We start from the raw sequence: 16,488 nt of genomic DNA, 5'->3' as shown, positions 1-16,488 counted from the left end.
TTTAATGATGTTTATGTTTGGGGATTTTTATGTCTCTTAGTAATCCAAAATGACATTAAACAGAACAAACACTGTGTTGATGGTCTTGGGGGAAAAAGGGAATTAACTCTATTCTTTTACTGGGCAATTATGTCCATTACAGAAATAGGTCACTCCAAATAAACTTTGTCAAAACATTGACCTTCAAAGAACAGAAGACTGGACGTCATAGAATGAACGTGAAGAAACTGAGACACTTATTAGAGAGTTTAGGCCAATTGGTTAGGCCTGAGTTAATGGAAAAGCATGAATCCTATAGTAGTAATTATGAACGTTTATAAAATGCTAATAAGAATAATAGCTAAGGTTTACTGAGTGCTTATTTGTGCCAGGCACTTGGCTAAAAGGCTTATGTGCAGTATCAGATTCAATCCAAACCAAGTTGGAGAGGAAAAAATAGGGAAAATATAATGATGTGTTTTTAAAATCTCATAGGGGTTTTCAGTTCAGTTTTGTATTATACTTAATTATTTGTATTTCTAGTCCTTGGAGAGTTGATGCACACTGTCTGGGAGGCGAGGAGTGGAGATTGAGAGGCTAAGAAGTAGCAGTTGAGGGCGGGTACTCTGGAGTCTCAGTGCCTGGGTCTGAGTCCTGACCCTCCAAGAATTAATGCTATGGCTGTGGGCATCCACCTTCGGTTCCACTTCTCTCATCTGTACACAGGGAAACTCTTATGCACCTACCTCATAGAATTTTTATTAAAAAAAAACCAACCAGTTGCCGTCGAGCCGACTCCAACTCCTGGTGACCCCATATGTGTTAGAGTAGAACTGTGTTCCACAGGGTTTACAGTGGCTGATATTTTGGAAGTAGATCCCCAGGCCTTTCTTCCAAGGTGCCTCTGAGTAGACTCGAACCACCAACCTTTCGCTTAGCAGTCATATGCTTAACCATTTGCACCAGCCAGGGACTCCTATAGAGTTGGTAAGGGACTGAAATGAGACAAGTTCTTGACATATAGTAGCCCCTCAGTAAATATTAGTTATTCTTGTTGTTATTATAAATCTCTGTGTGGCCCTTCAAAATGGAGCTTAATCTTCAGTTGTGGGGATTTTACCCTTTGCTGTGTGACCCTGGAGCTCCTGCTGGTGGATCCCAGCTTCTGCCTCTAAACATTGAGGTCCTGGTCAGCTTGCCTTGGCTCCCTTATGCTTTGAGGGAAAGATGGTATAAGAAACACTTGGACCGTTTATTCCTTCTGTTTCTTCTCCTTTTTACTTTCTTCCAAGGGAATGCCAATTATTAACACAGGTGCTGCCACACCAGGCAGGAAGGGCAACTCTCAGGACAGACTCGGCCAACTTCCCATCGCTTGTCATTATACTGTGGTTTTCAGTCTCTTTTCATTTAGAAATCCTACACAGGAGGGCCTGACTCATCATCATTACACTTGAAACCCAAAGTTTAATTCCCAGCAGTAAGAATTAAGAACAGTTGCATTTCAAATTACAGTCGTCTGTGGCATTCTTTTTTTTTCTTTTTTTAAGTTCATTGTATTTTTCAAAGAGCTTTTGGAGGTAATATTTTTTGATGCAAAAAGCAATTTCCAGAAGCAGTCAGTATTAGCATCCACATCATCGTCATCGATTCTGCCGCTACAAACGATGTAGAATTTCACGATGTATCCGAAGCTGTTGGGATCAGGACCTAAATTTCTGAATTCCAACCCATAGTGACCCTATAGGACAGAGTAGAACTGGCCCATAGGGTTTCCAAGGCTGTAATCTTTATGAAAGCAGACTGTCACATCTTTTTCCTGCTGAGCAGCTTGTGCGTTTGAACTGCCGAATTATAGTACTTATTAGACCTCTTCTAAGGCTTGCTATTCAATGTATGAATAAAGAAGCACAGGTATTGCAAAACAACAACTTAAAAAATATTTTGATAACTATATTTCAATGTCCTTGGTTTCCTTTGTAATCCTATGTATTTAAATTGTGTGTTTTAAAGCATTATTTTTAGATGATAGTCCCTTAGAGTCACCAAACTGACGAAGGGGTACATGATGCCAAAAATGAACAGATAAACAAATACATACATACACACACACGTACATATACATACATACACACACACATACATATACACACACACACACACATGCATACATACATAATACCCCTACTCTAACAGTTTATTTTCCTGAGGAAGTCAAATCTTAGGGGAAAGGTCACTATCTATTTGATGTCCCCCTTTGATGGAACAGAGGTTGTACCTGCAAAATCCCACAGCACCTTACACCTTGCTGAGCCCTGATGGACTCACCTAAGGAGACCCCTGAGGAGTGGAAGGAACACAAGCTTTGGTCGAGCCAGCCTTAGTTTAATCCTGCTAAGGCCACTTATGGACTCTGCAACCCCTGACAGACGATGTAATCTCTTTGAATATCAATGTACTCATCAGTAAAAAGAGAATATGAGGATGCTAATATTTTCCTTTTATGGTGGCTGAGGGTTAGAGAAATTAAAACTAAAATGTCTAGTATATTCCAAGTGGTTAATGAATGACAGCCACCACTATTAGTAGCTGTGAACATACAATGAAAACATTTATTTGTGGCCTGGTAGTTAGTCATTAGCAGACTAGAGGTGGCCTGCAAGAATTAGTGACTCGCTGAAATTTTCCAACAGTCTTGGAAGGTGTTTATAGTGCATGTAATCCATATGATACATAGTTTATTACAGAGTGAATGTAAGTTTAAAAACGAAATTAAAATTTGATTATTGTTTTCTTGAATTTCTGAAAGAATGAAATCCCCTTTGCTAAATGAATTTTGTTTCTTTCTTTTGAGGTGTTGGAGAAAATTTGACAGATCCATCTGTTATAAAGCCCGAAGACAAACGGTAATTTAATTTCATGTTTTCATTTAGAAAATTGCGTTTATCACATTGTACGTGTTTTTATAACTTATATATATATTTTGCCTAGATTCTAGAACGGCTTTGAGGCAGCTTACGTGTGTGTGTGTGTGTGTGCATGTGAATATTTGTATGTATATATATACACCAATACAATAAGATTTTTTTAAAAAGACATAGATTAGGAAATGGGGGCAAAAAATATGTCAATAAAATTAAATTAAATCTGAAGTTAGGTTAGTACATATACATTACAAAGTCTAATGCTGTCGTCAGAATTGTGTTGCAAAATTGTCTTTTGAGTTTTTTAGTGGCCTGAAGAAAAGAGACACCTGGGTAAGTTCAGCATCCACTGGTTTCGTGACATGAAAACAGTGTCATAGGAAAGCGCAATTTCCTTTGTGGGCTTCACAATGGGGCATTGCATCTTATGGGCAGTATCTTCCATCACGTGCCTATAAAATGAAAGCTCAGGGCAGTAAGTGTGCTATTCAGTAGCAGGAAATGTATGAAGTCCAAAATGAGATGGTTGAAGATTGAAGCATCAGATGGTCTGACTTAATTCGTGGCTGAAGTTTACATTTTATAGAGGGATGAATGATCTGAATGCCCTTTGAATTCTCATGGGCATTTTATCCCATCACCAGGTTTTGGGGAATACTTGGCAGTAAAGGACCTGAGGTTGTAGCCTTCTGGTAAAGGTGAAGTAGAGAGAAGTGATGGTGCTGATGAAGGACTGGTCAACATGGCAGGCAGAACAATGACAACACAAACCAGCTGCTGTTCAGTCTATTCTGGAGGAGAGCTATGCTTCTGAGAGTTTTCAATGACTGATTTTTTTTGGAAGTAAACCTGCAGACTTTTGTTTTGAGGCACTTCCCCGTGGACTTGAACTACTATCTTTGTTAGCAGTTGAGCGTGTTGACCATTTGCACCACCCGTGGCAAACAGAGGTAGTTCTCTAACGTGAGCGTGCACTAGGATCACCAGGAGAGCTGGTTAAAACAGATTTCTGGGCTCTACCCCAAGAGTTTCTGAGTCAGTTGATTTGGGGTAAGGCCCAATAATCTGTATTTCTAACAAGTTCCCAGGTGATGCTGACTCTGTAGATCTGGAGACCACACTTTGAAAACTGTTACTTCTTCATTTTCCTTAAACGTCTACACTTAGCACATGGACTATAGAAAAACAATGTAAAACTACATAAGTAGGCAATCCCTAAGCTTTTACTTTTCCCAACACAGGGACTCATATTAAAATATCACTGCCTTAATGCTCTGTTCTTTCATTGAACTATTAGAGGATTAGAGAAAATAGTCCCATCTGTAGGCTTCTATGCAAAGAGGTCTTTCTAAAAGTGTTTAGCTGTTTAATTGGATAGGTGAGCTAGAGAAGATAAAAGTCCATCACAGTGCTCATGATGCATCCAGTTCCTTTCGTATTTGACCATGGAGCCCATGTTGTAACCCTGGGGGTACACATAAAGGTTTTATTACTTTTCACTTTAGCTCTACTAACATGTTTTTAGCTAAAAGTATTATTTTTTCGACAGCCCTGTGTGCCCAAGGGCTTGTAGAAGGAACCTGGTACTATAAGCCCTTCCTTTATAACTTTGCGGTGAAATTTTTTTACATATATAATGAACCAAGTTTATGTGTACCCTGGCTATCATTTATTACATTTTAACCTTGGCAGATATCATTTACCATGACCTGAATATTTCTATCTTTTAGAATTCTAAGATTTTATTATCCCACTTGACAGTTGAGTATTTAATTGCATTCTATCTGGCAGTTGGTCTCAGTTTCTATTAACGTCACCTGAGGAACTTAAAAAAAAAAAGATGCCCAGGACTGCAATCAAATCAGAATCTCTGAGAATAGGGCCCTGATATCTGTATATATATATTTTTTTCTTTTTTTAAGTTCCTCATGTGATCCTTATGGGCAAACAGGTTTGGGAACCTCTGTCTTAGGGCAGACTTTATTTTTTACGTCAGGAGTGTAGGAGTTCTGGAAACTGATAGGATGGTATCATTGTGGTCTGCCTGGTTGGTCATCCATATTGGGTGAAGTTGCTCTTCATGGTGACGAGAACAAGAAATACTATTACCTCAAGCTGGTAGGAAATTACATCTAGCTAGTTTAAGGAGGTTCTCATTTTTTAATGTCTTCTGAGTGGTAGGCCCTTGTACCTGAAGTGTGGTCCACAGACTAGCAGCATCAGTGTCACCTGGGAGCTTGTTAGAATGCAGAATCTCTGGACCCTCCCTAGACCTCCTGAACCAGAATCTGCATATTTCACAAGATCCCCAGGCCATGAGGCATAAATTAAAGTTTGAGAAGCCCTGACTTAAGTGAGTGCTGTCCCATATACTAGTTATTTATTTTTTATTTTAGCTTTTTTTTTTATTAACTTTTATTGAGCTTCAAGTGAACGTTTACAAATCAAGTCAGACTGTCACATATAAGTTTATATACACCCTACTCCGTTCTGCCACTTGCTCTCCCCCTAATGAGTCAGCCCTTCCAGTCTCTCCTTTCCTGACAATTTTGCCAGCTTCCAACTCTCTCTATCTTCCCATCCCCCCTCCAGACAGGAGATGCCAACACAGTCTCAAGTGTCCACCTGATATCATTAGCTCACTCTTCATCAGGATCTCTCTCCTACCCACTGTCCAGTCCCTTTCATGTCTGCTGAGTTGTCTTTGGGAATGGTTCCTGACCTGGGCCAACAGAAGGTTTGGGGACCATGACTGCCGGGATTCCTCTAGTCTCAGTCAGACCATTAAGTATGGTCTTTTTATGAGAATTTGGGGTCTGCATCCCACTGATCTCCTGCTCCCTCAGGGGTTCTCTGATGTGCTCCCTGCCAGGGCAGTCATCGATTGTGGCCGGGCACCATCTAGTTTTTCTGGTCTCAGGATGATGTAAGTCTCTAGTTCATGTGGCCCTTTCTGTCTCTTGGGCTCTTAGTTATTGTGTGACCTTGGTGTTCTTCATTCTCCTTTGCTCCAGGTGGGTTGAGACCAATTGATGCATCTTAGATGGCCGCTTGTTAGCATTTAAGACCCCAGACGCATATACTATTTATTTTAACCTTGACACCAAGATAGGAGGTATGCATTTTCAATCCCAGTTCACCAATGAGGAAGCTGAGGCTCATTGAAGACTGTAACTTGCCTGGGGAAGAAGGTCAATGACAAGGGACTAGTTCTTCATTAGAAGAGAAGATGCTTTTGTGGTATAAATTCTAATATTGTCTCAATTTTGCACAGCCCTTTGCCTGTGAAGACAGTTATTAGGCCTTCTCTGCCAGCTCCTGTCAGGCCACTTGACTTACTTCCCCAGTTCAGTTCACTGAGCCTGAGTGGAAGCTGCTTTGGTTTTTTGATAGTTTGGGATTGTATATTTTAACTCATTGCCTTGATAGTTTTGGGTATTTGACAAGTGTGAAATGATGATGAGATGTTCCTTAGTAAATCTGTGTATAAAACAAACAAACAAACAAAAAAAACAAACTCATTGCCATCGAGTTGATTCTGACTCATAGTGACCCTACAGGATGGAGCAGAACTGCTCCATAGGGTTTCTAAGACTGTAATCTTTACAGAAGCAGACTGCCATGTCTTTCTCCCATGGAATGGCTGGTGAATTCAAACCACAGACCCTTTGGTTAGCAACCAAAGGTTTAACCCCTGTGCCACCAGGGTTCCTGTTAATCTATGTATTGATGGCACTAATTAGCATTTCCTTGTATGTGGAACCAAACTACCACCTGCTTTTCCAGTGTTATGAAAAACCTGGAAATCAGCTAGTCATGTCTTTTTTTTTTTAAAAAATTTAGTTATCTGAGGCTGCAAGAGTCTAAGCAGGCTGTAAGATATAAATGCAGATAAATATTCCTGCAACCCTCCTTCCACTCTTCTCTGCACAGGAAGTGGTTGGACCCCTGATGTACATGTTTTATAGTCATTTTGATTCTCTTGGCTGAATTTTCACAAAGCTTATAGAGGGAAATGATTTCGCATACAGCTTTTATCTTTTGAGAATCAATGCTACGTGTCTAAGTTGAGAGTTTTCATGCTATACTTTGAGGACAGAAATGGCAGGTATGGAATGCAAAAGGGTGACCTATTCCAGTGGGGTCATGCTGGAGAGAATAGAAAAAGGTTGTCTTCAATTCCGATGACTACTACCTTCACCTGGCACTTTGTCGGCCTCGTAGAGTTCTGGTGCTGATACAGAAAGATCCTGTTCTTTGCCACATTGAGTTTTACCTTATTGCACTGGCTCCTTACCAGATGGACTAAAAAAGAGGAAGAGTTAACAAGAGCCAGTTTATGAAGCCGGGTAAACACCACCAGAGCTGTACTTTGTAAGAGCGATTGAGTGACCAGGAAAGTTAATCCTGGGTGTCTGTTCACTTTGTCTTCCCAAGAGATTTCCTCCACCTACTCGCATCACCTCAGAGCAGAGAGGCAATCTGAGATCAGACTGACATCACCCCTCATTCTGAGCTTGGCACATCTTCAGAGCAGCTACTGTTATTCTGCCAAAAGGAAGTGGAAATTGAGATAAATGTTTCAATTCTCGAATGGAAGAAAGTCCATTTTTACACCCCGTCTCTTTTGAAAAACCACATTCCTCAGAAACGAAGTTTATTGTTTCCTTTTGTGATAGTTTGCTTTTCTTTTTTTCTTAGAACTTGGTATTTAAGAGCGGTAATTGAGTTCAGATTTTAAAATGTGCTGTTTCCACTGTGCATGTCATTAAAATAAAATATTAGCTTTCAAAAAATTTCTTTGGAAGTGTTTCTGTTGTGCTGTGTTTCATGGTGTGTAGAATGTCAAAGTCTGAAGAATGATGGTTGTGCGTGACATGATAATGAATGAACATTGATCCTAGAGTCTGCTAAGGATCTATTATAATTATAAACCCAAACCAAACCCACTACCAACAAGTTGATTCTGACTCATAGTGACCCTATAGGACAGAGTAGAACTGCTCCCTAGGCTTTCCAAGGTTGTAAATCTTTACAGAAGCCGACTGCCACGTCTTTCTCCTAGGGAGCAGCCAGTGGGTTCAGACCACTGACCGTTCGATTAGCAGCCAAGTACTTTGACCACTTATAGAGTATTCCAAATGTGCCTAACGTATATGCTTCTATTTGTAATTTGGTCACCTACATTTAACATATGTGGTTTACTTCCACAGGCACTTTGTCTAATAGTAGTCTTGTGTTTCCTAGAGAGAGTGCAGCTGTAGCAGTTTGCATGGTAGAAGGCAGCTTCTGGGAGAGCCTTGAGCACTTCCTTCTTTGTCAGGTGTTTGTTTTTGAGGATGTTGGTTATTGTTAGACAAGTATCTGGGTTTGAAACGATGCATATGAATGTTTTTTTAGAAGATGTGTCCCAAGAGCAAATTTATTTCACTTTCATACCTTATCTTTGGGTATTCTAATAGACCATTTGGTAATGAATGTCATTCTTTCACCCCTTATGCATTAAAAAGGGTCTCGCTGTATTTTGTATTTTGTACGTAGAAATTTTACTTTTCTATCAGATTGAAATGTCTTTCACAGTAGGTCTTGGAGTTGGGTACAGAGATTTAAGTGCATTTGAATTTTAAATTTGCAGACCTAACATTGTTGCCACCCCAAAGTGCTCTGTTCTTTGATGACTCCTTCAAGTTTACTGGGTTACTACGGGAGACTGTTCGGTATCTTAGAGAATCCTAGTTGAGTTCCTTTTTCTTCACTGTGATCTAATTGATATTCTGATATTTCCTCTAGATCAAGAGGAATGGTGTTTGGACCAGCCAACTTAGGGGAAGAAGCAATTAGAAACTTCATTGCCAAACATCGCTGCAACTCCTGCTGCCGGAAGCTCAAACTCCCGGGTATGCCCCAAACAATTCTATTTTCCCCTAAGTAAATCTCTCAGAGACCAACATCCATTGTAACCTGGGATGGAGTAGAAAATCTTAATCACATTTTTATCTCATTCACCGTCAAGGCCTAACTTTCTGACTGCAAAATTTCCAAGTCTCTAAAGGGATTAAAAGGGCAGGGATTTACTTCAGGTTCTGCCAAAATGCGATAAAATAACATTGGTCCCGATACTTGTCACAGTCACTCCGAGGGAAAAGTTCCATCAACTTAAATGGGGTAAAATTGGACCGAGGCAGGCCTCTGCCCCTCCCCTCTGGGTCTTGTCCCCTCTCTGCTGATGGCTGTAACATGGGGCCCCAGTATTTCTACTATATTCTTATTTACCTATTAGACACCAGGGAGAGTGGAGAATGAAGGGGAATAGCAGCTGTCAATCAAAGTTGCTGTTTTTCAGTACAAAAACCTGCCACTTTAAACACACCTTACACTATTTATTTATTTTTCTCTGATTTGGTGCTTCAATATATTGTCACCACAGAAAATCATCCTAAAAGAAAAGCAAGCAGCTAAAGGTCTGTGCCCCACCCCCAAATTGGCAGTCCTGGCTTAGAGGCTGCGTGATCCCTCGTTGCATTCTTTTGTCTCAGAGGGGTGCTTTCTGTCCCCATCAGCTTGCTCCCTCTTTTTCTTAGGTCATACCAAGCTTGTCCTTAGAGTAGAACTTCACATATTTTAAGCCGAGCAGTCCTTCCGGCGTTATAGCAAACTTTCATACCCTGAATTGGAAATCAGTAAAAGGTCATCATCCATTGTAACCTGGATGGAGCAAGGGTAAATTTACAGGAAAGAAGGACAATTTCTAATCTTGTTGGTGTTAAAGGTAGGAGGACCTCTTGTGGGCAAGACCTGGCAAAAGGCTGGTTTATGGAGAAGGACAACACTTGGCAAAAGACTGGCGTTTGGAGCAGGCCTTCAGTTTCAGTGGGAAGTAGAGAGTCAGCCAGGGGTGCATGGTAAGGGTAGTGGGTATGCAGGATGGAAAGATTGACCTGTAGCAAAGAGGGGAAGGCCGCAGTGCTCAGCTTATAGCTGCCCAGGACAAACTCTCAGCAAACCTCAGACCACACCTGAGCAAAGAGATCAGTCCATAGCACATTGGCTGGTGGGCAGAGCTGACTACTTGGCCTCCTGCTGTGGCAAAGGGAGCCCAGGAAGAGGCTGGGCTGGGCTGAGGGGCATCAGGGCCTCCAGCTAAGAGGCTCTGCAGGAGGCAGGAACTGACAAATATCTGAGTCACCCATGGTGCTCACAGGCAAGAGTTCAGCCCATTAGCTCAGTGTTCACAGACTGACTCATTTTGCCTCTTCCCAGGTCTGACTCATTTTGCCCTAGACAGGGTAGCCTCCCATTCTGGAAGACCCAGGGCCTACCCAGGAGAAAGGGAGGCTGAATATCTGATTTGCTGCTTCCAGTCTTTGAGCTCAGGGAGCAATTCTCTATGATTAAGATTGAAATAATGTTACCTACCCTGGTGGGATTTTTTTTTACCCTGGTGGGATTTTGGAGTCCTGGTGGTGCAGCGGTTAAACACTTGGTTACTTACGACTGGTTGGAGCCCACCAGTCGTTCCATGGGAGAAAGATGTGGCAGTCTGCCTCTGTAAAGATTACAGCCTTAGAAACACTATGGAACAGTTCTACTCTGTCCTGTAGGGTTGACGTGAGTCAGAATCGACTTGACGGCAATGGGGTTTTTTTTTTTTTTTGTGAGTTTTGAGTGCGTAATTCAATAATTCCTTCATTTCTAGACTTAGTCTAAGGTTCCTTCCAAAACCTTAGTTAGCACATCTTAGTGGAAATCAGAAACATCTTTATTACTCAGACATTTGGTAATCTGAATTAAAAAGTTTAGTCTGGAAAAGAGAATTAAGAGTGATTTTCTCTTTTGTTGGATTATGTCTCCCTTTTTTTTTTTTTTAAAGAGAGGCAGTTTAGGCTAGTGTATGAGCGTATGGTGTCCAGAACTAGCCAGGCTGAGGTATATATGGTTCTGCTATTCACTGTCTCTGTGCCTTTTGGCCTCTATTCCTCATCTGTAAATTGGAGATAATAGCACCTATCTCATGAAAATGATGTGAAGTAATATATGTGAAATAGATAGTGAGTGTTCAATAAATACACCTTGTTATTTAAGTACAGTATTTATTAGTTTTCTGCCCAGATAATCCCCATTTAAAGTCAAACAGCAAGCAAAGGAATACATGTTTAAAGTTAGAAAATTTGAGCAACACAGGACAAAAAGGTACATAAAAATTTAAAGCCCGCCCTCGTTTATACCTTTCTTACCAAAGCTTACTAGTTTTTTTTACCAAAGTTTACCCCTATTAATAACTTCTTGTGATAATTTTCTTCTTCAAATGAAAGAAGGAGATTTTAGGAAGCAGTGGAGGAGGCTTTTATAGGCGGGTGCCAAGCCTGAAGTACAGCTTTGTTGGAGAGAACTGACCACTGAAATCTAGAGGCCACCATTTTGGCTGACACCTCTGGTCCTGCTTATCATTCAGCAGCAGAAATGCCTTGTTTGCTATTTGCCCTTACTTAACTCCAGCCACGTTTTCAAAGAACAGGATCTTTCCTCCCCACTCCTACCACCAATAAACACGTGTAAAGGAGTATCGGGGAGTTAGAATTGCACATGGGCATGAGAGGAGGGGCTTTTAGTTGGACTTGGTTGAGTGTGTGCATTCCACATATCCATGACCTGGGGATGGAGTCCTTCCTGTCTAAACGCTTGGTAATGCCTAGTGTCTAATCTGTTCGTGTGAAATTATGTTCTAGAGCATTCCCTGTAACTGTCTTAACTGTCTGCCTTGCAGATTTAAAAAGAAATGACTATAGCCCGGGAAGGATAAATTCCACCTTTGGACTTGAGACCAAAATAGAACCAGCTGAAGGGTGTCCAGCAAGGGAAACGGGCAGTGATTCCCCAGAAGACCTCACCCGGTTGTAAAAGGGAGGGGTAAGAAGAAAGGTTGGTGGTTTGAATCCACACAAAGGCACGTCGGAAGAAAGGTCTGATGCTCTACTTCTGAAACATGAACCACTGAAAACCTTATGGAGCACAACTCTACTCTGACGCACATGGAGTCTCCATGAGTTGGAGTTGGCTTGACGGCAACTGTTTTTTTTTTTTTTTTTAAGAAGATGACAACCATTGCCTTCCCTTCTTCCCTTCCTTGAACTGCATGGTGACAGGACCACTGATCATGGCAGAGCCTCTGTCAGGGTAACCTTATACTGTGGGCCTCCCTGGAACACGCCTTCTGAGCCACACATCTCCCCCTGCCCAGACACCTCATTGGGATTCGATGAGAGTTCTCCTCAATATTGACCTCTCTGCAGGGGCTCTTGGCATGTGCTCTTAGTCCTCGCATTCCATGTGAATGCACGTGAACGAGTCAGCTGAAAATACTGTTTCTTCATACCCCGTTGCTTTCGCGGGTCACTCGGAACACTTGGAGCAGAATGTGGGCATTGAAGACCAGTGAGAGGAATTTTTATTTTCTCACTCTGTGTGCAGACCCTGCCCCTCACTGCTATTCATCACCTCACCTACATATCGTATTTATGTGTATATGTGTGCGTTAAAAAGTTATTTGACTTCTTTGTCTCTCCTTTCCAGTAGCACAGGCTTTTGAAAAGCCTGTAGATTGTAGCGCACTCTTCCTGTACAAGCTACCCAGCAAAAAGTTAGCATCCTGGTGAATTCTAGATGGGTTTGAGGTCTTGTCAGCGATTCATACGATGCCTGGGCATTTCAGGTTTCTCTGAGAGAAAGGAAGAGGGACATCTAAAACAAATGCCCTTGTATCTTTTTTTTTTTTTTTTTTAATAAGAGAGCAAGGATATGTAAGACTGGAAATTATTAAGAAATGTTTTCCCTTCTTTTAAGCTCAGGGTATTATAGGTTAGAGAATTGGCTAAGTCGGTCTGTAAAACACCACTCCCTTTTCTAAAGCCGTGTATATAATATTACAGGTTAAATTACTCTGTGTCAGGCCCTATGGGGAAAGATGTGGTTTCTGACTGAAAACATGTTTCAAAGGTGTTTACTTTGTTCCAGTGCCATTTCACTGGCTTATGTAGAGTGCTGTTTGTATTTTAAGGACTGCCTGAGAACATGTAATCAGTTTGAGGCCTGAAGTGAAGGATTCTAGAAGCTGCACTGCACAGCATGTGGGGGGGACCAGTTGTCCCACTTGCACACTGGGCAGCCCTACCTCAGAGCAAGTGCAAGTATACACACAAGGCGGAGAAGGAGGGCTGGGCTAGCCTCTCTTCTCCCCTCCCCTCCCCCGGCATCTTCCTTCTGTATTATAAAGACTTCCAGTCTACCAGCAACAAACCTCATGGGTTTGGAAAATTTCAACTTATCTTTGTCTTTAGCCCCTATATTAGCTGACTTCTTTCTGAGCCTGCTTTAAAAATCTACACTCCTGCCATCTGAGGTTATACTTCAGGGAAAATGTAGCCCAGGCAGAGGGAGATAGAAAGTCACAGATTTAGTTTGCCAATGTTTGTGTCTTACGTTCTGAGTTTGAGTTACACAAGGGCTAATTTATACCTCTTTTACTTTTTTTTTTTTTTACTTTGGCCTTGGGGGTAGGGAGAAGACAGAGATTTCGGCGATTTCTTGATTGGCAAGGAGGATAAAAATGGTAATGCTTTTTGAGGGGCTTGCCTGCTTTACCCTGTTCTGTGAATCCATAAGGACATTTACTGGTACTTCTGTCAATGCTGTGTTCAACTCGGGACAGAAGCTGAGTTTGCCTGTCCAGGAGCCACACTAAAGGCATGAATTCATTGGTCAAGTATTTGTTACCTGGAATGTAACTTGAAAGCAAATACATTTTGATTTCAACCTTTTGTGTTGTTTTTTTTTTTTTTCTTTCTTTTCTTTTAGAAAAATCAAAAGAATGACATTTTACAAAAAGATGAATACTGGGATTGCTTACAGGCAAAAATCCTACGTGACACTCTTGATTCATGCATACAAAAGGGTGGGGTATTCATTCCACCTTTCATTCCATTTTATTCAACAGCTATTTATTGTCTTTACTGTGTTAATGGTGAGGCTGCTATGATGAACGTGGCATTTCTCTGCCCTTAAAAAGCTTAATGTCTCATGTTTCTTTTTGTCATTTTCTGTTTCAAATCTGGATTTCTAGTTGGTGCTAAAAAAGTTGACTCCTGGGAAAATGTCTAATCCAGGGATGTGTCTCATCACTGTCAGTGGGCAATAGATTCAGGCTGGGATAAGAGAATTAGCGCAAATAAAAAGATATAGCTGGGGCTGGTTTTAGGAACCACTGAGGAAAAATGGACTGCATACAGCCATATTACATATGGGGTCTGATTCTGGAATCAGAGAGGCAGCCAGGTTCCAGTAGCCATCTCCTGAAGGCATTTCTGTTACTGTTACTGGAGTTACTGTTACTGGAGTTTCTGTTACTGCTCTCTGCTGCTAGCCAAAAGTTGGTGGTTCGAGTGTACCGAGAAGCATCTCAGAAGAAGGGGCTGGTGATCTAAAAAAAAAAAACTTCTGAAAAAATCAGCCGTTGAAAACCCTGTGGAGCCCACTTCTCCTCTAACACACATGGGGTTGCCATGAACTGGAGTTGACTTGACGGCAACGTGGTGGGTACTTTCCTGGAATGACTTCTGCCCCGTGGTGTCTTAGAACTTCTTACAGCTCTGGAAAACAAACTCAGATACAGTTTTTGGTATTTCCCATCCTGTTATTCTTTTCTGTGGCTTTGCAAAACAAATACTGGTGACTAAGATTTCCCAACAACCCTTGATTCAATGATTTTTTATTTTTATTTTTTGGTAATAGTTTTGTTGTGGCCTGTTACTGTTGTTGTTTTAAAAGAGATAGACCACTGGTTCTAGAAGTCATGGCACAGATGCCCCTGTCCTGTCTTGTTGTGCCTTTCCACCAGTCGCCAGCATCTAGCACAAAGCATGGCACATAGTAAGCTTTAAAAAAAAAGTGTTGAATGAGATAATAAACGCTTCAAATGATAGTGGATTTCATTCACTAGGTAATAAATCAGATTTGCATTTTTAATCAAGAAGAAAACAATTACCAGTTCCTTAAGATCCAACAGAATTCTTTTGATCTCTCTCTGTTTTAATTTTCCAGGAAATAGCTTCTAACAACCTACACTTTGTCTGTTCTCCACCAGCTCTTGCTCTTATCATCATCAGTGATAATGCCAGAGTACAGTCCTTCTTCACTGGTGACTGTTGAAATGAGATGATAACTTCCCAGAAACTGCCTAGAAATCATCACTTTATTACCCTTTGAAAAGAAGAGTGATAGAAAAGTCATTTGAAAGATGGTTCATTACCATGCCCTAGGACGATTTCTTTACTCTCATCTCTCCAAAGCCTGAGAAAAGGAGGATTATTTTCTGAGGTCAGAATTTGAAGGCCGTGTGTTTGCCTCTTTGAAGTCTTGGTATTTAATTTTCTGTAGTCATTTCTTGGGCAATTTTCTAAGAAACTAGTTGAAGCTAATTTATCATAAGTTAAAGTCAAATGACAGAAAAGATTTTTTTTTTTTTTCCCGTAACAGCATTTTATTCCACAGAGGTTAGCTTCTGAAGGAAAATGAGACTTAAATAGCATTTCAAATCTCCAGCCACATGGGTGGGTACACAGAATAGAAAGGTTCTGGAAACCACACTGCTTTTTTATTTAGTACAGTTATTACTTTGTGACTTTTTTCCTAGACCATGATGTCCAGATAAGATGTTGTATCTTTGTGAAAAACTCTCCTAAAAATAATTATATTGCTTGCTTAATTTCTCAAAGAAAGACCTTTAGTGCTCAAGGAATAACAAACTTTGGTCTCTCCTTTGCTTTTTTCAGACTTTTGGTATAACTGTATGACATTTGTTTAGCCTTTCTGTTTATCCCTAACTGAAATGGAGATGATGGTTCTTACCTCTTCAAACAGTAATGAGAGTATTTAGAAAGTCCTACGAGAATCTCATTTAAACGGCTTCTTATGAGCGTGGGATCCAGTTCAATAAGTAATAAGGGGTTTTCATTTTTGCTATTGTGTGATCATTATTTAATGTTTGCAGAGGCTCCTCAGTGGACCTGTTTCAGTGTAAACACAAAAGTGATTTCTTCTTTTCCAAGGGGGAAAAAGCTCATTGCTCGTTTTTTGTTTGGAAGCTTAATTAAATACTTCGAAATCCAAACTTCCACCATTCCACAGTGTCTTCTATTTATTTTGTGTTTTTTTTTTTTTGGCGGATTTAGCCTTACCTGGCCAATTCCTTTTACTACCCTCTGCCAGATAAAGGTTCCTAGGAGAAGAAGGAAAGCCCAAAGCTGGCACCATCATTGGTGACGCTTCTGGACATGAAAAGAGAGTAAGTTAAGTATCTTTAAAAAAAAAATTACTATTACTAATTTTGGGGAGAGTATACATAGCAAAACAGGTTTAGTGTCTTGATGCTTGTAAAAGTTAATGTTTTATAAAAATTTGAATGAGTGATGATTTACATTTTGTCAATATAGGGAGTATAGTAACAAAATTCTGATCTATAGCTTGCCAGTATCTTCTTTTAGCAACTTTTAGAATGCTCATCTTCTCCTACTGGTGTTTTTCATTGTGGGTC

At 40.6% G+C, this 16,488-nt stretch overlaps 1 protein-coding gene across 4 annotated transcripts in view; it reads left to right on the top strand.

The window, feature by feature from the left end:
* The window catches only part of TRPM6 (transient receptor potential cation channel subfamily M member 6), a 191,754-nt gene extending 179,122 nt beyond the window's left edge, over positions 1 to 12,632 (top strand). For all 4 annotated transcript variants that reach the window (XM_049896190.1, XM_049896192.1, XM_049896191.1 and 1 more), the window contains 3 exons: positions 2,834 to 2,885; positions 8,694 to 8,800; positions 11,668 to 12,632. In XM_049896190.1, the coding sequence (XP_049752147.1) occupies positions 2,834 to 2,885; positions 8,694 to 8,800; positions 11,668 to 11,801 (293 nt within the window). In that variant the 3' untranslated portion in view covers positions 11,802 to 12,632. The remainder of the gene's footprint in view (positions 1 to 2,833; positions 2,886 to 8,693; positions 8,801 to 11,667) is intronic.
* The last annotated feature ends 3,856 nt before the right edge of the window (positions 12,633 to 16,488 follow it).

Source organism: Elephas maximus, chromosome 9 (assembly GCF_024166365.1).
Source record: "Elephas maximus indicus isolate mEleMax1 chromosome 9, mEleMax1 primary haplotype, whole genome shotgun sequence".
Classification (NCBI taxonomy): Eukaryota; Metazoa; Chordata; class Mammalia; order Proboscidea; family Elephantidae; genus Elephas; species Elephas maximus.
This window is presented reverse-complemented; position numbering and strand designations above follow the sequence as displayed.